Source organism: Rhynchophorus ferrugineus, unplaced genomic scaffold, assembly GCF_030347505.1.
Source record: "Rhynchophorus ferrugineus isolate W39M unplaced genomic scaffold, kcgeb_rfMv2 rfM3, whole genome shotgun sequence".
Classification (NCBI taxonomy): Eukaryota; Metazoa; Arthropoda; class Insecta; order Coleoptera; family Curculionidae; genus Rhynchophorus; species Rhynchophorus ferrugineus.
In genome coordinates, this window is record NW_027472582.1 from 65,889,837 (window position 1) to 65,911,866 (window position 22,030).

Here is a 22,030-nt window from a genome sequence, read left to right on the forward strand (position 1 = left end):
ATTCACACCTTATAACAGAGATAATCCCTTTAGCTATCTGAGAGAAATAAATCTACCATCCTTCATTTAGTACCCTCTTTTATAATTTATTTTATATCCAATATTCCATTTATTATTTGTCTCGTATATATGGCTTTGTTTTACTATATATAATTTTTTCATCTATATATAATTTATATGTTTCTCTGCTTTACTGTTTTATATATGTTAGAGTGTTTTCTCTATTCTACCTATCATTCAATTGTTTCACCCTGCGCTCTGTTTTGTTCATATATCTGTGGATATCCAATGAAACAATTTTAATAAAAAATTAATATGCTAAAATTTTTAATATACTATACCTAAATATTTTGTAGTCGCGACTACAAAAAACACTGCAATGAAGAAAAAACTATAAAATTGCGATGGAGGCCAAACTCTTCAAAATATGTAAATAATAGAACAATGATTAATAAGTATTTTTATATTTATGTTTAAAACCCGCTATCGGCAAGCAATTAGTGTATCTAACATAAACAATTATGGAAAAAATTTAAATTCGGAGTGTAATCAGTACCATTATTAATAATGGTCACAAAAATATCACAATCTAGAAGTAAACAGAAAAGTATTGTAAATATAAAGGTTCAAAAGTCCATGTCGCAGAGCAACAATTACTCATTGTAAATTTCCAAAAAATAAGCGTTAATTTTTGCAGATATACTATGTCTTCTTTAATTCGTTAATATCTTGGTACAAATTTGATTTTGACACCATTCACTGATCTTAACAGTAATTCTTGTACAAGTACTAAGGAATCTGGCGTATCAACTGGTTCCAAGATGAAGTTTTTAATCACTTTACATAAGATGGATTTCGCTTCTAGCATTGCAAACCTCTGTCCTAAAAAAATGCCAAACATTAATACTTTTATATTTTAGTGGACAAAAGTACAATTAACAATTATCTCGATTAATCAATCTTTAATTATTAGATGGTGGAATTCATTCGTAGTGTTTTTTAGTAAAAAAATCAAAAACAACTGAACAGAAATCTGAGAAATGAACATCTCTGAAATATGAAGTGCCCAATTAATACTTCTTGACCACCAAATATGTTTATGATTCGACTAAACAAACTGACTGTTTTCGCTGATATTCTTTTCAAGATATTTTACGTTAGGGAAGAATATACAAGGATCTTTTCTTTTTTAGTCACTGACGCAGTAGATCAGAAATTAAAATAAAATAAAAATAATAAATTAAAGTCAATTTCATACCTAATTTTGGCTGACCCGTCAATTTCCAGTTATTTAGATGGTTAAAAAATCCAATTATTCTAATTATTTATATAATTAAAATTGTTTGGAAGGAATTCCCATGATGCAATTCCTCCAATTTTTACAAACACTGAACATTGTCATTTATACCAATCACTTATAAAATGCACCAACTACGTTGAAAACATTTGCAAAAATAGAGGATAATTTTGACTAAAATATAATGGCTTTCTAGAGCACCTTTCTCATATAAGAAAATCTCACAAAATGGTTTTGTACTAAAATATACAAAATTGTTAAAGAAAGCAAGATAATGCTGCAATAATGACGCGATATTTTGTAAAACGCTGCAAGCTAATTGTAGTATTTAATATTATTTTATATCACAATAAGTTTTATTATAGACATCACAGAAATGACTTTTAAAAAGATATCTTAAAGATAGAAAACAAGCGGTTTCTAATTAAGGAAGTAATTTATATGTAATTACATACCTATACAATTCCTAGGTCCAGCACTAAATGGTATATACGAATAAGGATGTCTATTCCTGCAGTTTTCTGGCAAAAACCGTGAAGGATCAAACTTCTCCGGATCAGGCCATAATGCCGGGTCCCTATGCACATCATATATATGAACGTGGAAAGATAAACCCTTTGGTATAATTCCAGCTTTGGTGACTATATCCTCGCTTGCTACACGACCTATGAGAGGGACACTTGGATAAAGTCTTAAGCTTTCTTTGATACATCTGCAACATATATAGTCATTGGTTTTCAACCATACTGTTACCATTGAATTCGAAATACCTTTCCATTAAAGCCATCTCTTGGAGATCAGCATAGGTTGGTTCTTTATCCAAGTCTGGCCCAAGTATATGACATATTTCTTCGAATACTTCATTCTTACATAAAATATATTTATTTATATAGAGAAATTATCGTTAATGTTTATCAAAGTAATATAAAATACTGAAGTGACGGATATTACATATTTTTTTTACATGAAACTTGAAATTTACATGAAAAATTGGAGCAATCAAAATTCACTGAAATTAATTGCTCAATCACATAAATTTCATTAAAGTTTTCTTAGTTCGAATGACATATAATAAATAGACTGCGCTTTATTATACGTCCTTATATAATTTCATATGATAAAATGAACGTTTTTATCAAAATATGATTGGATATTTATAAAACGAAATAAAAATTGATTTCTAGACCACACCAACATGGATAGAAATATTTGAAGTAAACAAACACATGGTGCAAGGTCATGGACGACAATAAACAATATTTCTTAATTAAGATTATGTCTATTTCTGATATTAAATATATATGCTGTATATATGCACTTGATGACTTTGTCACCTTGCCTTTACTTCAGTTTAGTACACACTGGATGACTGTCCACGACTGAGATTAGAGCCATGTATGGATTGCAAAACTTAAGAAATTCCTTAACAGGAGAAAATACAGAAAATTTCCTCCGATTTCTATAAGAAATCGATGAGTTTCATAGAGTCTAACCTATGCTGGGATAAGTGTCACATAACCATTACCACTTCGGTATGGGTGCTAGTGTGTGCCGTTTGGATAAAGTATATATAATATGTATGTATATGCGATGAGAAAAATCAGTAATAAAAATTTACCTGAATATCTTTATGACAAGCTAGAAGCATCAACGTAAAAGACAAGTTAGCTGCAGTTGTATCGTGACCCTGAAAGGAAATAAACATTGCTTATTGTCATAAACGAATAACACAACTAACTTCAAACACAAAAGTGTTAACTTCATCTCTGATTCCTTGATTAGTGATTGAGTTATTCCTCAACTGATCATTCAACAGCAAATCCAACATGGCCAGCTTCTTCTTACCGTACGCAGACTTAGAGACCGTTTCCTCTTCGGTGTTAAATACTTGAAAACCAGCTGCTCGTTTCTTTATCACTGAATCGACGAAGTTATGTAACGAATTGATCAGTTTATTTTCGGTTTGACCTTTGGAAGTGAAGAAATAGTAGAAGATGTTGTTGAATAGCCAGGGTCTTAGGCATCGCCAGGCCACTGAATCGGAGAGTCTCGAAAGGTTTTCCTGATATTCGACTCCACCTTCGATTCTCTCCATTTTAGATCCCATAGACGTACCTAAAATGAGTCCATCCTTTTTCAATAATTATACTATATTTAAATACAAATGACATATTCAATACTTTCAGTGCATGTAAAATCACAACAAATTTTCATAAAACCAAAGATTTATCAATCAACGCCACCGGTGAAATATTATTATGTACCATCTATCGTTTATTCCTTACTGCTAAAGTGCATTTTTTAACATTTCATTCTGCAAGTGATAAAATAAGTGAAGATTTGACCAACTTTTTACTCAAAACTTTAGAAGATTATGATGTTTATAATATATTCAGACAAAGATAGCACAATGGTTCGAATATAAATAGTACACAACAAAGTGTTTAAAAAAAATTAGACACTAATTCACAGCAATATTTGTGCCTTGACTTATAATTTTTTTACACATGTTCTGGAATTACATAATTTCCTTTCAGTCTCAACCAATCGGTGATCTGTCTTGAAAAGTACCATTTCAAATTTAATGTAAAAGCCTTTGTCGGATAGCAGATGATCTAGCATCATTCATCCAATAACCTCACTGAGATTTCCACTGGGCGAAATATATTATGCTTTTTAAGACTTTGTCTTGGACACATTTCCATACCAGTACAAAACTTTTAACTATTACTCAAGTTACAAAAATTAAAAGGTAATTATGTGAATGTTAGTCTTGTAATATAGTTTACCTAGTAGATATTGATTCAGAAAATAAAGGGATTTAGCAACATTATCGTAAATACTAAATAATCAGCATTTTGCTTGTAAATAAATGCGAAATTTCTAATAATCGAAAATTGTAATATCAAGAAAAGTTAAAAAACAACATTCCTAGTAAAGTAGAGTAAATAAAAAAAGATTACATCTTCGACATGTAAATGGAATATTTGAGCTATTATCCTTGGATGCTTTCAAGCCTTTGAGGACATAACACACATTATACAAAATGTACTAAACCATTAAAAACATTAACAGCTATACGAAGAATAAAATCATATTCTTAATTGTAGAATATGTTTGAAAGGACTAAACAGAAAGAAACGAATGGAAAATAATACTGGCCTGCAACATTCCTAGACATCTTCCAAGCGTTTCATCGGATATGGTATTTAAGACTGATCGTAAGATTTTAGGATCTTTGAAAAAAAAGTATATCGTACGAAGGATTTGCCTCAACATTCAACCCTGTTTCGGCTGGAGTTCCGCAGGACACTATTTTTAGACAACTCCTGTATCTGCTCTACAACGCTGATTGGAAGAAGGAAAAGTTGGACATACGTTCAATATCTCATCATCTTCCTAAAGCTATAGCGAAACTATAGCAATAAGAAATGTCCAATTCTGCAATCAAAATTAGCGAAATACTTCAATATTCATGTCTATATTGGATTAAATTGAAAACACCATATCATCAGTGGATCAGATTAGACTAAACTAAACAACTGTTCTTGTAAAGTGATTGATTTATTGGTTAATAATAAAGCCTAGATTGACTTGAAATGATGAGATTGTATTAGGTCATCTAACCGACTAGTAATCCAACGCAGCTAAAACACTAAAACACTAAAACACAAAAAGTTGTAACACTTATCACGTCCTAATCGACGAAGAACTACACGATGAACTCAAACTCCAATAAATCCACGAAGTTATCCAAGATTTCACCATAAAACAAGGAAGAAGTCTACTAAATCACAGCAACATGGAAGCAACCAATGGACAACGTATATTAAATCAATAAATTAAAGCGAAATAAACCGCATAAACTTTTGTTAGTCTGACATATACTATTATTTACAAAATAAATAATTTCTTAATTATATTTTTCGTTTTCTGCACCACAGAAGCTCTTAGAACAGAATAACAACAAGCCATTTTAGCCAACTTATTATTGCTGTGGTTAGCAGCAGAAAGTTAATTTTGTAGAAGGTTTTTACTGTTAAGAGTTTTTATTGCTAAACGTACACTGTTGGTTTCTAGCCTGACACATTTACTGCAACTATTCATAGAGTAGTAACTATTCCTAGTATTGAAAACTTCATTCATCATGAAACTTTTTTATTTTATTAACCGATTAAATATCCCTGTATTTATTTTAAATCGCAGGAATGTGTAGCAGAAAGACAGAAGATAATTTGCCTTGATGTTTATGATTATTTCTTTAACACTATGATTATCCATTCTATTCCATCTAATAGATATTAAGGTAAAGTAGAGTAAGTGTTTCAAATATTAAAATATCTTGTTTTGTACTTACAATTTATACCATGCAGGGTGGCTTCCGATACTAACGGAACAACGTTTATCGGTTTTCTAAAGCCGCAAGATTTTATATCCCTAACCACTTTATCAGCAGCCTCATTAAATGTACTTATAAAACCTTGCAAAATCGAAAAATGAAATGCTGGTGTAAGGATTTTCCTTCTAGTATGCCACATATTTCCTGAAAATAATTTGATATATATATTATCCGGTAAAACAGTCTAATAGCATATTATTAATATATAATGAAAAAACATTATAATAATTATGTCAATGTACCTGTACTTGTTAACAATCCTTGTCCAAGCCAAGGTCCAAGAGATGTGTACAAAAGAGATTTTTGCAGGTTTTTATTACTGGATATAACGGCCTAACGATTATAACAAAATGAATTTTTATTAAAAATGTATATTCGAGAAAATTGAGATAATAATATTTATAACATTTAATTGCAATTAAATGTTAGCAACTGCAATGTTTCTACTTTGACCATCTTACCTCAATAATATCGGGATCAATAATATTTAGAGCCATATATGGACCAACTTGGGCAACGAACATTGGTTTCAAGTGTTCGCTGTTATTCCATTTTCGAACAATCTTAAATAGTTTTTCTAAAAAAAATAAAAATAAATCTTTAAAAATCCGACTTGATTGGCGCAGTGGTAAGGGCGACAGAACGGTCCGTCTATTGTTGCGATAGTCGCGGGTTCGAATCCTGCTAGGGCATGGTCGTAAATTTATGTTTATGATTGTTTAATATTTGTGATTGTCCTAGCTAAGAGTGCACAATCCGATAAGGAAAATGATCCCAGTCGCGCCAGTAACCAGGCTGGGTAAGACCGGACGTCTCCTGCAATAATTTCTAAAGTGGTTCGGAGCCCACGTTAAAGTGTAGGTCCAGTCCAGATAAATCCGCGTTGGTAAAAAGGAGTCTTTAAAATATTTTAAAAAAAGAAGAAATCCTTAAAAAATAGTTTAAACAAAAAAATGGTGGGTTATCAAGAAAACATTCATTCATTCTTATAATGATATCTGTAACTTTATTTGTAGATATTAAAATAAAAATGAAATATTTCATTTTAATTTTTGTGACGTAAAAATACTGTTAAAACTTAAAAATAGCTAATTTTTTATGAAGTGAATACATTGTCCAACATATCAAAATTTCAACGTGAATTTATGAATTGTTGACGACCGTTGAAAGGTTTTCTTATAAGGTCAAAATGAATAATCAGTATGAAAAATATTAATGAATAGAAAATTCAAGCAAAATATATTAACATTATGCAGAGATATAGAGAGATAGTTAAATCGGCATATGGTCGTTGTCCCTTGAGATCATTTTGCTCAATATACCTTAACAGGTTTTAAATATGCAATGGTCCAGAATGTATGATTACGATTCAAGCTGTGAGGATATGTATACTACATTTTTATTGTACATGAGATGGAGAAACGAACAAGAGAAGAATAATATTAATTAATTATAAAAATAAATTGAATGAAAAGACATAGAAACAAGATGATATAAAAGGTTTCGGGCACTATATGTAAAATTGATTTGACTTTATTTTGTTGAAAACCGAAATTAATTTTTGCCATACCGATAAATATAGTTATAATATAATTAGCGGCAATATGATAGATTATTACATCACATTTTAAAATAAGCATTTTCATTTAATTTTATTTCATAATAGTGATAATAAGTCTCACAATAGATACAGCAATGAGAATATGCGCAATTGAGATGCTCGATTTCAACATTTCGATATCAACGTCATTATTAAATATAACAAACAAAATTTTAATATGTATATTATCTTGATAAACTACAATATATATGTTTTGTTTACTTCTTAAAGATAAACATTTATTAAGAGTGAGCTTGTTAAGTTGAGTTAAAAATTAAACCAAATAATATATTAATTTTCTACGCCCTAATTATTAGAGTATTATTATAAGGTATTATTTTTATTGTTGTCCGTAAGTCAGTAAAATATTGCAAATATTTAAACTACTAACAAATAACAACTTCATAAATATTTAAATATAATAAACAATATGTTAAAACTAGTTAAAATGTTATGTGATATCGTATGTTAGTGTGATAAAAAAATAGTAAAAAAATTCATTTATGCCAGTGTTTTTTCTAATCTTTCGAATTTGATGAATGGTCTTTAAGACCTTTAAATACCAGCACAGGTTGTGTATATTATGATTTTTAAATCACAGTAGTAAATTTAATAACCATTGTGCAAGATATAGTATAAAAGAAGTGTGTAAAAAAGAGTTCTGTATATTTTAATTATTGATATAATGACCTAAACATATTCATAAAATAAAAATTAATTTTTGTTCAAAATATTGAGTACATTCTAAGTGGGTAACTTATAATATTATGGTTATTAAATATTGAGTCATTAGCGATGTATTTTGTTGTTAAATATACATAAAATATATACATAAAAAAATTATTCAAGAAAATCCAAATTATAATTATTATAAATATTAATCATTTTTGTTATAACCATCTGTGCTTAATAATATATATGTTTCGTAATAAAATGATAAAAAACAATGTGAAATAGTATACTAAGACATAAATAATATGCAGGTAAGGAATTAGTAATGAACATTACCACCGTTTCTATATCTGACTATTTTTATCAAAATAATAAATTTACTGTCTTTCTTATTAACTATAAATAAATACCTTTTGAACTGGTAAGTTGTGGAAGATTCCCTATGAGAAAAGAGCCTCCGTCGGCAAATTTTAGTTTGTATGTCATTTTCACAAATCGTATCCTGTCCTTAATGTTTTGAAAATTATAAATGGCAATAGTTAAAACCAGTAAAACTAGGATGTAAAGTAAAATCATTTTTATCTAACGCACTTAGTGAGAACCGTCTTTTTTATGCGCTGATTCGGACTGATGTTTCATTATATTAAAATTGTTTACAACGAAAGTAAAAATATAAATACATTAAATTTATCAATACTGTTTCGAGATTTAAGGTTACCAATCAAAATATTTTCGTTAATTGATGAAACCCATTTAATAATCTTGGTTTAACAATGTTTCTGTTGTTCAATACATTTTGATTGAAATTAAAAAAAAACACAGTGACGTAATTGCTGGTTTATTTAGAACAGACTTTTAGAAACACTTGCAATAATTGCAGGAATGTAAAAATATTTGGTACTTTGTTTATGTCTAATTAATTACCGTAAAAGAAAGTTCATCAATCATTCAAATGTGAGTGTAGAAAATTTGTGACGAAAAAATAAATTGCTGATAATAAACAGGGAATCGACTGTCAATATAAGTTTTTATATATTTTTTATTATAGCACATCACTCAATTAGTCTCGGACAAACTTTAGGCCGACTTATTCGTTTTTTTTAAATGTATATTTTAAAGTCTCCTTTTACCAACTATGGGTTTATCTGGACTGGGCCTAAAGTTTAACGTGGGCTCCGAACAACGGTCCTCAGCATTAAGTCTACCGACTGGCGAATGACCAACTTTAGAAATCATCCCAGAAGACGAACAGAAGGTTACTGGCGTGACTGGGATCATTTTCCTTGTCGGATTTTATACTCTTGCCTAGAATATTCACAAATTTTAAACAATCACAAACATAAATTTACGACCATGCCCCAGCAGGATTCGAACCCGCGGCTATCGCAACATTAGGAGGATCGTCCCATCGCATTTACCACTGCGCCACCAAGCCGGCTTCGAAAATGTTTTGCGATGTGTTTGCTTTCAAAATAGGACACCACTTCATCAATTACTTCATCATTGAAGCAAAATCTCTTGTTCCTGATCTTTCTTTTGAAGTCTATAAACAACCAGTAATCACTCATGGCTATATATCTATATTATATTTGGTAAGTCAATAAAATAGTGTTGGAAATTCGCGATGAACATATAATCATCATCTTCTTCATTGATAAAAATACTATATATGTTCATTCAATCGGTTTTAATACTATATATTTTATTTATATTTTAATAAATATAATGATCTTCCAAATTGCATGGTTTTTAGCCTCATTTACATGGCACAGCCTATTCGAAATGGTTTCCCAAATTCCAATAATCAACGGCTGAGCAACTGAACTTCTAATATCCCCTTTTGGTGACTGTGAGCAATACTTTTGTTGTCTTGCATATTCCACTTTAATATTTTTGCACGAATTGCCAATCCAACATCAAGTTCTCGTCTTTTCTTTATAATGATATGCTGATTTTATTCATAAGTAAGTTGTTTCCATTTAAATTAATTACCTTAAATGATTATGATCTAGAAACTTACCGACTGCGCCAGTTTACATTACTTAAAAATTTTCTATTTTATTTTACGGAAAGAAGTGCTACTTACTGGAAAACAAACAATTCTGCCGGGACAATCCTATTTTAACATAAACTAAACCATTATGTTCAGACATATTATTCATTATATTTCCCAGCCTAATATAACAGGTTAATTGAAAAGTACCGGCCTTACACAGAGATGGCGCTACCAGAATTAAATCCATATGTTTTTCTACTTAGCCCTAATGCTAAAAAATTGCGTATATAAATTTGACAGCTGTCGGATCATTATTTTGTGAATTATAGCATTTTGAGTGAAGAAACTTTTGTTATTGTGAAAAAAATGGATAAAAAGGAATTTCGCGTGTGTCGAAGCAAAAAATTGGCTTGATATCGAGGTTCCGGACACTGCCCCAGGATATCAACTGAACGTGTACATCATATCATTCACGAATATTTGTGTATGAGAATGCTCTGTGGAAAAACGACCGCATGTGAAGAAAAAGAAAGTGCTGCTTCACCAAGACAATACACGGTGTCAAAAATCCATGAATTGGGCTTCGAATTGCTTGATCATCCACCTTATTCTCCAGATCTGGCCACCAGCGACTATTTCCTGTTCTCAGATCTCAAAAGAATGCTCGCTGGTAAAAAATTTCGTCGAATGAAGAGCTGATCGACGAAACTGAGGCCTATTTTGAAGCAAAAAAACAAATCGTACTACAAAAAAGGTATCGAAAAGTAGGAGGGTCGCTATAATCAGTGTATCACCCTTGAAGGGAATTATGTTGAAAAAGGTGTTTTACTATGGTAGGCTGGGGACTTTTCAATTGACGTGTTATACACACCAGGCCATATATACCCAAAATATGAGATGATATATGACATATACCCTCAGAGATGTTTTTCTGTAATAAAATCCAATTACTCTCAAAAAGATATAATTTTTTAAAATTTTATTTTATATTCTTTAAAGTAGTATATTTACACTAACGTTTTCATTTTAATCTTCCAAATAATTGTTGAATTCTATTGCAGAACAGTTTTTTCAGTTTATATAACAGACAAAAGTACTAATCGAACTAAATCAGGTGAATATGGTGGTTACGGAATAGTATGAGTTGAATAAGTGCTGTATTATCGACCAATATTTCGAGCTTCTTGAAATGAATAGCTCACAACAACAACTTAGTCCTACTAGAGGAATTCATAATGAAGAATACCATAGACGATTTTTAGATTGTACTATTTATTAATCACAGTAATATACAATTTTTCACAATGAAACAATTAATTATATAAAAGCAAATAATGCATAAATAAAATATGGCTTATTTGTTCTTATTTATTCTTGGTACAAATTTAACTTTTATACCATTAACGGATCTTAAAGTTAACTCTTGAACTAGTACCAGAGATTCTGGGGTATCAATCGGTTCCAAAATAAAGTTCTTGAATATTTTACATAAAATCGACTTAATTTCTAAGATAGCGAATCGTTGTCCTAAAACATAATGTTAATAATAGTAATGTCTATAAAATAATTAAAGCCACTATATAGTCAACTCAACAAAATAGCCAATGCAAATCATTAATATTTATGACGTCAGCTTGAAGTTTATTCGTTAACTTGAATTTTTAATCATAAAGCAAATTTTACACATTGATTAGGTTACATGTTCCGATGCATCAGACAGCATTCTGTCTCTTTTTAACTAGGGTAAAGTGAGAAAAAGAATCTGCTCCGAATTTAAGACGAATTTTTTTTTGTACATGCATTTGTACAAACTGCAGCAAATCGGCAGTAAATTAGACATCATCTATGACGTGCATTGGCTTTTTAACTGGAAGGACTATATCAATTTACCTATACAATTTCTTGGTCCCGCACTGAAAGGTATATACGAATACGGATGCCTGTTCCGACAGTTCTCCGGTAAAAACCGAGATGGATCAAACGTCTCTGGGTCTGGCCAATATTGAGGATCCCTATGGACATCATATATGTGAATGTTAATCGATAATCCTTTCGGTATGATTCCAGCTTTTGTAACAATATCCTCACTGGCTATACGTCCAATAAAAGGGACACTAGGGTACAACCTTAAACTTTCTTTGATGCACCTGAAAATGTAAGAAATGATCCTAATATCAACCCCATTTTTAATTCTGGTGAGGGGGAGTATAAAAGCAATTTAACGCTGCGTTTTCGAATCAAGCCTGGAAGTTTTAATTGAAAAATCAAGCTATCAAAAGTTCGCGACTTTTATTTTCGGTTTTCAGGTTCTTTTAAAGACAATATAACTTTTTTATTAAGTTTCAATCCTAAAGTGTTGAAATATTCATATATATGATATGACACATTATAGTTTAATTATAATATAAGGGTATAATTATAACATGACAATATTGTGAAACTGTAAGATGTAATTTGAGAGTAGCTGTGTGAATAGTATAAATTTTGTTGTTTGCATTGATCGATCATAAAATATTAAAACTCTGAATTCAACTGAGTTCTTACACACTTTTATTGATTACAATGTTGGATTTGTTTCATGGTTTGCAAGAAACAAACTCAGGATATTTTGACTTTTTATTCAAGAAATTGAACAAGAACGTAAAGGTGCTAATGTCTATTGATAATTTGATAATAACATAAATATCGAAGATAATCAAACATTGATTTAAAATTGTACTAGCTCATTCGAACTCTCGTAGCTCTCTGTCAAGTTCTCCTAGTCAATGGGTTGGTGCTTTGTTTCAGGGCCGTAGTAGATTCAAATTTCAAATTTTAATAGTCTTTCCACATCAGTTCGTTATTCAACTGTTACACTGATATATTTACGGCAAGCCATTGAAACAATTCTAATGTGAACAAAACTTATTTATAAAAGCGAGAGGCACTGCATTCAAAAGAAATAGCTGACATTTGCTCTTGGTGAATCTTCTATAAAAACGTCAGTAACGTTATTTAATAGTCAAATGTCGTATAGAATCAGATTTAGCGACCAGCGACGTATAAGAACCAAAGATGTAGGATTAAATATAAGATAATTTAGTTCATGTTTTAAAATGTAATCTATGATACATGTTGTGTATTCATTAATGGCATTTACACAGTCACTGTAAAATTGATTGAGTAAACAACTATATTAGGCACGCTATAGTATGGCCTCAAAAACCGAAATTATTTTTACGCCAACTTTATATTTTGCATAAAAAAGGATTTATACTTTTCATAATTAGGTTTATTATCGTCTTATATTTATTATACAGCACTATTAATAATAACAATTTAGCAATGGTCTATAGAAATGTATTAAGTTGTATAATAAATAATTCTACATCAAAATCATCAATTAAAATAAATTAAATCAGAAAAATCAAATAAGAAACCATTTCATTTGAATTTTATTCCACTTTATTAAAAGGTTCGATAAAAGCTATTATTCGCTTTGTAATATATAAAAGCGTTTCCTACTAATGGAGAATCAATAGCCAATAATTCCTTACCTTTCCATGAGATTCATTTCTTGCAAATCGGCATATGTAGGCTCTCTGGATAACTCTGGACCCAAAATATGTTGTAATTCTTCGTATACTTGATCCTATAAAATTAAGTAGATTATGTGCAGATTCAATTAATATTTTTTACAAATATGTCGCTTCTAAAAATATATTTTTATAAATATACGAGGGTAGACCGAGATGGTTATAACGTACTTGTAGGGTACAAACAAAAATAAAGCAATTATTAAGCTTCACATCATTTTTCAATATGGTTGCCATTAAGTCTAATATATTTTCCCAATCTATTATAAGTTTGATAGAAATCACAAGACTCATGTTCGGGGGAATAGGGAGGAAAATGTAGAATTGATTCAAACTTGAACTACTTCACAATGCCTCTACAGTGTGTAAGTTTTACGTTTACAACTGTGTGGATGATTCTTGCAACATTAAGTGTTTGAAGAACTGAAAAACCATTGCAATTCTCTTGATTTCTTGACTGACTGGCTGTTACTCTTTGCAGAACATCCCCATAATTGAATTCCGTATAGCCATATAGGTTTTAGTATTTGCCTATATAATAACAATTTATTATGTACTGATAATTGTGATTTTCTTCCAATTAAACAGTACATTTTCCTATATTTCAATTCCAGTTCTTTTATTTTCTTCTTTATGTGTTCCTTCCAGTGAAGTTTTGCATCAAGATTCATTCCGAGATATGTAGCGTTATTGCTGTATGGAATGATATAATTATTTAATGTCATTGGTGGTTGTACGGTCTGTTTATAGGTGAACTGCACATGTACAGATTTACTTTCATCAATTCTTATTTTCCAAGCTTGTGTCCAATTATTTATATCGTAATTGTATTTACCACGCATCAAACTTTTTTGTTTGTATATGATTTTATATTTCCGTTTTATTATTGTATTTTTTTTTAAATAACTTATTTCCGAAATTAAATTATTTTTTATTTAAATTTCAATTTAAATTTCATAGGTCAATCAAACGTGACGTCAAAACGTTATCGAACAAATTATTCACATCAAAATGTTTTCCTTACAGCTGCATATAATGGAGATTTAAACTGACCAATGAAATTATTTGAATGGGTAATTATAACCCCATCTAGATATTGGATGTAGCGATATTTTTCTCAAGAGACCTCTAATGGGTTTTTTTCTATATTACTCTATGGTTTTGCTTTCAATAATTTAAAAGTAAAGATTTAGATGTCGATGGAAAATGACCGCCTGGAAGACCAAAAAGGAAGAAAAACGATTCTGCAAGCATATATGCATGACCATATACCCTCGTAACAACTTAACTAATATCTGTTTCGAAATAATTAATATTAAAAATCTCCTTGCGCCAATATAATATAAGAAACAATCTCATCAAAATATATTTTAATTTCGTAAATTGCAACTTTATTGTGTTACCTGAATATCACGATGACAAGCCAAAAGCATCAACATAAAAGATAAGTTAGAAGCAGTGGTGTCGTGGCCCTACAAATAACGAAGTTCATCTAATACGAAAAAAAAAACATTAACACAAATCGTACCTCGAAAACAAACGTGTTAACCTCGTCCCTAATACCTTGGTTGTCTATGGCGTTGTTCTTAATTTTCTCGTTCAACAGCAAGTCTAGCATGGCCAACTTCTTCCTACCCTGTCCGAATGATATTTCGTTGTCAACGTCAAAAACTTGGAAACCAGCAGCCCTCCGTTTGATCAAGTCATCGATGAAAGCGTGTGACGAACGCAGGAGTTGTCTTTCTTTACGTCCGTTAGACGTAAAGTAGTAATAAAATATGTTGTTAAATAACCAAGGTCTTACACACCTCCAGGCAGAATAATACGTAATTTTTCCCACATTATTCTTGTACTCAATTCCACCTTCGATGGATTCCATTTTAGCCCCCATCGATGTACCTAAAATAAACAAGAACAAGGTTAATCTTATTAAAAATACAATAACAGTATCTGCTTTAAAGGATCCCAAAAAATATTAATATTCATCGTCGTTTTTTTTTGGTTAATATATCGATATATTTGGGTCGATATTTTTCGAAATATTGTTGAAAAAAGATCGATAGATTTTTCGAAGCAGAGTATCGAACTTTTGTTTTGGGATTTCTTTCCCTTGGTCATCAAATGAATTTTTCGTGGGAAAATAGGGTTGGAGTAAAGAAATATCCATATTTAAAAAAAATATCGACATTTTTTGTTAGACATCATATCGATATCTTTAAAAATTATCGAAATCGATATATAGATATTTTTTTAAATACTGATATTTCCTCCGCGGTTTACACATCACATCGGCCATTCGGCAAAAGAATATACAACTAGCAAAATATGTTTGAAATTGCCCCCTGTAAAACGTTGTACGCAAGAATGACATCTGTTAACAACATAATCTTCACGTACGACGTGCGGAAAAAGTCCCACAAAACAATTTCCGCTGAGTGCCAATAATGGAACGATTATTTTTAATAAATATAGTCACTATTTCTGCTCGTTCTTGTGATGTATAATTATCCATAATAAATTCGGACGTCTACACAACACAATGGTTAAAGCGAAACTGAGCTAAACGTTTCATAACCAAGATGGTGCGCAAAATAGTAGCGGTACTTTTGCCCCACGATATCTTAGTAATATTTGAAAAATATTAACTCAATGTTGCGAAACTTAAATATCAAGTTTAAACGATTTCATGAGTCATGGATTGTAAATTTCGTGAAAAACCTACATAAAAACTGTTAAGTCCTACCATTTATTAATAGAGTTCTTCACATTTATTCTTAAAGGTTCCACCAGAGTTTAACATCAAGGGTTGTGCCGAGATATGTGGTTGTCTTTCTATATGGGACTACTTGCTGATTTATATATACAAGCCATCAATTGCTTGTTTTACAAGATGTTTATTCGGTCCGTACTCCTCTACGGATCTAATATCTACTTCAAGTTTGTTACACCCAACCAGGTGAAACGGCTTCAAGTTTTCTAAAATAAGCTCCTCAAGAGAATCTTAAAAGCTCCATGGTTTGTTAGAAATAATTAAATCCATAGAGAAAGAAGACCCTCCCCCATTTCTAGGCTAAAACGACCACGTCCGTCGTTTAGTTTCACTATCTGCTATTTCGCCGGGTTCTCGAGTCCAATAACGGCTGCCCGATTTGCGGGTGTCATATCCCCAAAGTTAATGCAGTAGCAGTAGCGATCCACAGGCGCCAACTGTGAGTTGGTTTCGGATTAGTGTATTGGTAAGCCCAGAGGTAGTCCCACACAATCCGTCACTCCAGGGCAAGTCTCCGCGACCAGGTATGCGTCATGTATTCCACCGCCTGGTTTTAGGCCAGAACAACGTAGATACTCCTACGTATTGTTGATGCTTCATGGAATATTCGTAACGACAATCTGCATAAGTACAGAAAATGTTACCAAAACAACACACCAAACTACTAAAATTTTACATTACAGCCAAAATGTTTAGAGTTAAACATAAAGAAGAAGAAGTACTACAAAAAAAGAAGCTAAAGCAGGTGTACTACAAGAAAATGTACTGGGGCCAATGCTTTATCTACTCTACACTTGTGATATACCAAATTACGATGGCTACATTTACTGATGATACTGCGATTATAACTGTCGGAGACTATAGCGAAGAAACTACACGAAAATTACAACAGGCAAGCGACAATATAAATAATTGAACACAAGCTTGGAAAATAAAAATTAACGATAGTAAATATGTTTATGTGCACTTCATCTACAATCAGACCGTACAAGCACCAATAACATAATACTAACATTCCATATAACAACAACGCTAAATATCTCGGAATGAATCTGGATGCAAAAGGGAACATATAAAGAAGAAAAGAGAAGAACTGGAATTGAAATATAGGAAAATGTATTGGCTAATTGGAAGAAAATCACAATTAACAGTACATAATAAATTGCTATTATATAAGCAAATACTAAAACCTATATGGACATACGGAGTTCAATTATGGGGATCTTCTGCAAAGAGTGACATAAACAAAATACAAAATTTAACAAAGACCTGAGAAGTATTGTGAGCGCACCCAAATACTACAGGACAGTCAGTCAAGAAATCAAGAGAATTGCAAGGGGGCATGAGAAAGGACTCCATTCTGTGAGAATATTGAAGTATTGCAACTTTTGGATACCACCAGAGCAGGACACAGACTTAAAAGAATCAAACCATCTGAGAATCACATGAAACCATCGTGTGTAGTGTTGTGTACTGAGGTGCATATAATAAAAAATACAGCAGTGACATGTATAAACATTATTTCACCAGATACTGAGATAGAGCCGATGGTTCCTCCTAGTTATATACCTAAATTTAAGTTATCATAAAGAAAAGTTGTAGGTTAGTCGGAAGCGACTAGTAACAATGTAATAATTAAATTTAAAAAAATATGTATCAGTCTGTCATCAGGGGTTAATCACGTGGTGCTATGATGTCACGTAAAGTATCTGCGTGTTGAAATCTATATAAGAATCAATCAAATGCGTTCCCAACAAATTTTTTTACAGGTATCTATAATGCATATTTAAACTAGCTAATCAAATTACTAGAATGTATTACTCTATATTGTTACTCATATTTTAAATTCGTATCATAATCAAGTAAATAAATTTAATGCATGATTTCTATGATAACCACTGTTTATCACTAAAACTGTCTAAACGGAAAAGGTGGAAACAAATTACTATTACTAGTGAAGGTTTTTAATATTTTACTTACTATTTATACCATGTAGAGTGGCATCAGACACTAACGGTACAACATCAACAGAATCTTTCGAGTCCTGTTTTATAGTTTCAACCAATTTATCACCTCCTTCGTTAAATATACTTATGAAATTTTGTAAAATCGAAAAATGAAATGCAGACGTAAGTATTTTCCTCCTTGTATGCCACAGGGTTCCTAAAATTGAATAACGCTTCTTCCGTTAGTTATAGTTAACTATTCCATGTTTTTAATCATCTTCCTTCACATATGTCAAATATTGAAAACTAAAGAATAAACAATTATCACATTATATAATAATTTATTATTACTGATATTTGAAATATACTAGACAATGAAACAACACAGTAATTTGTGAAAAAAATTTAAAAAATTAGCAATTAGCAAAAAATGAGTTTCAAGTATTATATTAAAATCATCATACCTGTGCTCGTTAGTAATCCTTTTCCTAACCAAAGGTCAAGAAATCTGTATAAAGTAGATTTTTCCAGATGTTTGGATGCTGATATAATATCCTAAAAATTAATAGTTGTGCTGTAATAATTTTTAATAATATTTATTGTTAGGACTTCTTTCGTCTATAGATTTTTTTTATTACTCTTAATGGTTACACTATCTGCCCAATAGGCAATAAGTATTTCTTATATTTATATTATATAACAGGTCAAGTGAAAAATCCCCAACCTGACACATAGATGACGCTACTAGAATTAAATCTAAATGTTTTTTAGTTAGCCCTAACCATCAAAAGATGCGTGTATAAATTTGACAGCCGTCGGATCATTAATTTGTGAATTATAGCATTTTGAGTGAAGCAACTTGGCTTGATGCCGAGTTTCCGGATACTGCCCTAGGAAAATCAACCATCAAGGATTGGTATGCTAAGTTTAGACGTGGAGAAATCAACACAGAAGACAATGAAGGTAGTAGACGCCCAAAAGATTTTGTTATCGACGAAAACATTTAAAAAATCCGCAAAAGTGTGCCGCGCGAACTCACTTTTGACCAAAAACAACGATGAGTAATTCGGAGTAGTGTTTGAAGATGATCAAGCGTAATAAACCCGAGTTCTTGCGTCGATATGTGACAATGGACGAAACATGGCTCCATCATGTCACTCCGAAGTCTAATCGATAGTCATCCGAGTGGATTGCACACGCACATGGAATAATTTTGATTGACTACCTTGAAAAAGGAAGGACCAACAACAACGACTATTACATAGTGTTATTGAACCGTTTGAAGGACTAAATCCTATTCTCAGGACGTTGAATTACACCCATTATGGGTTCTAGAGGAATATCGCGTTGTATCACTTCATTTGAAACATAGTACGGAGCATCAACAATGGCAGGTAAGAGTTTATTTTGGAACCGTTGAATGATGGATATATTAAATTTGCTATGGGTGTCCATAGATGGATTCCATATGACCAAATAGGCTTGAGTATAGACTCATAGAGCAGTACCTTGTTATCTAATGATAACTTGGATTTGCGCATAATGAGCCAATATATTTGTTATAATTTAAGTCCAAGTTGTTTCCGTTTACCGAGTATGTACTTCTTCCAGGTTAGGCGTCGATCTAAATGCATACCAAGATATTTAACATCCTCTGCTTGGGTTAGTTGACAATGATTGATATTTCCTAGTGGACATGTTTTTCTACGAAGGATAAAAGTTATATGGGTGAATTTTATTTCATTGGCTTTAATGGGCGATGTCTTCAACCACAGTTGTATTTGTTGGTGGGTTTGTAGGTTCAGTGATTCTGTAACCGGATCTTCATGAGATGCTAAAATTGCTGTGTCATCTGCGTATGTTGCTACAGTAGTAATTTTTGTGGGGGTAGATAGAAGATATAATATTGGACCCAGTAAACTACCTTGCGGAACTCTTGAATATATTTTTTATCGCCTTGTAAGGGACTTTCATGTATATGAAGTTATGAATTTGATAAGGATAAAAACACATATTTTTAATTGAAAAAATATAACTCGTTACATTATATACCAGATACTACTCCAGTAATTTCTTAAATAATCTAGTGCCATGTTAGATGCGTTATATCTATTGTTGAAAATCCAAAATATCTACTTAATTATTAGAGAGTTTTTATTGGACCAACGACCATTGTTGATCACATTTGTAAATTGATATTTAGGGACTTTTTACCATCGCCGCCTTACCCCGAATCTTAGTTATTTCACGAAAAATACTTCTCAGGGTCTAAACTTGCCGAAAAAGCGATATTACACGCTCTAACCCTCTTCACTGACGCGCACCACATAATTCCTAATGAACAATTCAGTTTCCGTACCAAATATTCAAGCCTTCAACAAACTACTAGCGTCCTAGCAACCATTCATCAGCCACTTATAAAAGGTCGCAAAACTGCGTCATCAGTCGTCATCTTTCTAGATGTATCCAACAAGGGGCAACTAGCAAAATAATTCAGCTCAACAGCACTGAAGAATTTTGAGTCAGTTAAGTAACCGTCTTGATGATAATATGGAATAATATGGTCAAACCGTGAGAATTACTTTTAAAAATGTAAATAAATTTTATTTTGTTAATATGGAAGCATATTTCCCTTTTTTTTAAATCATTTATCAAACCAGCTATAAATGATATTACTAATTTAATCTCATTATAACATAAATTTTATTCATCATTAATATAAGAATTTAACATAGTTTACCTCAATGATATCCGGATCTGCAGTATTTAGAAACAAATAAGGTCCAATCCTACCAATAAACATTGGTTTCATGTGTTCAGTTCTACTCCATCTTCTTAACAACAAAAACATTTGTTCTAAAAGTTAGTATATACACCAATATCATATATATCAAATGATATCATTTCTACACTTCTACCTAGAGAACATGTAACTTCCAATAAATGACCAATAATAAACAAATCTCCGTCAGCAATCTTGAGTTTAGAACACATTTTTCTGCATCTAAGGTAATTTCTCATAGATCTATAACGATCTATAGCAATTAATAAAATTGTTAATAATATAACTCCAAATAATATCATGTTTGTGCCTAGAGAATTACTGCTATTATTCGAAATTGTTCGTTAACTATTAAACAAAAGATGCCATTAAAGCCTGACTGTAATCAAATATTAATAACTGTGCAAAGTACAAAACTTGATAAATATATCTTTTATAGTAACATCAATAACTTTTATCACGTTAATTAAAAATTAATAAACTATACAGTGTCACATCTACATCATAAATTTAAATTACAATTTATCCGAGAAATTGGTGATATAACTATTAAAATTGAAATAGAATTATTTGCCTGAAATAAAAATAGTAATAAAATTCTACCGAAATAAGATGTACTAACAAAAGAATTTTTAACGGTTTTTTGCATTTCTTCCAATATTTTGACGGAAATGTCACATAATCAATTTTGACAGAGTTCTCTCAAAATGTTTGTTTAGTAGTTACTTTATAGTATACTAGATTTATAATTAACGTAATTGATCTGTTGATTGATAAATGTTAATATAGGGCAATAAATAATAAACGTTTAAAAGATTTAAAGCATTTCCACTATAACATCAAATCTACAAAACCTAAATACAATATAAAACAATTAACATTTTTAAAAGAAATTAATAATAGCAAACCACATAAAAAGTAATTTTAATTATTTAATGATTACAAAGCCTAAAAAAACGATCGGGGTGTAATAGAAAAAGTTCAAGCTCTTTA

General features: G+C 31.0%; 2 protein-coding genes across 5 annotated transcripts in view; one reads left to right on the plus strand and one right to left on the minus strand.

Moving 5' to 3' along the window:
- The window catches only part of Ccapr2 (cardioacceleratory peptide receptor 2), a 121,968-nt gene that overhangs the window by 98,446 nt on the left and 1,492 nt on the right, over positions 1-22,030 (plus strand). The window lies entirely within an intron of this gene.
- On the minus strand, positions 451-21,411 carry LOC143192702 (uncharacterized). The gene is made up of 18 exons (XM_076398197.1): positions 21,174-21,411; positions 20,996-21,111; positions 18,720-18,810; positions 18,290-18,472; positions 15,068-15,438; positions 14,943-15,011; positions 13,501-13,595; positions 11,855-12,111; positions 11,322-11,491; positions 8,379-8,550; positions 6,158-6,273; positions 5,939-6,029; positions 5,655-5,840; positions 3,036-3,412; positions 2,916-2,984; positions 2,068-2,162; positions 1,753-2,009; positions 451-882 (listed from the first exon to the last, which is right to left on the minus strand). Exons 1-18 carry the CDS (start codon positions 21,337-21,339, stop codon positions 722-724), a joined length of 3,042 nt encoding a protein of 1,013 aa, XP_076254312.1. The 5' UTR covers positions 21,340-21,411; the 3' UTR covers positions 451-721.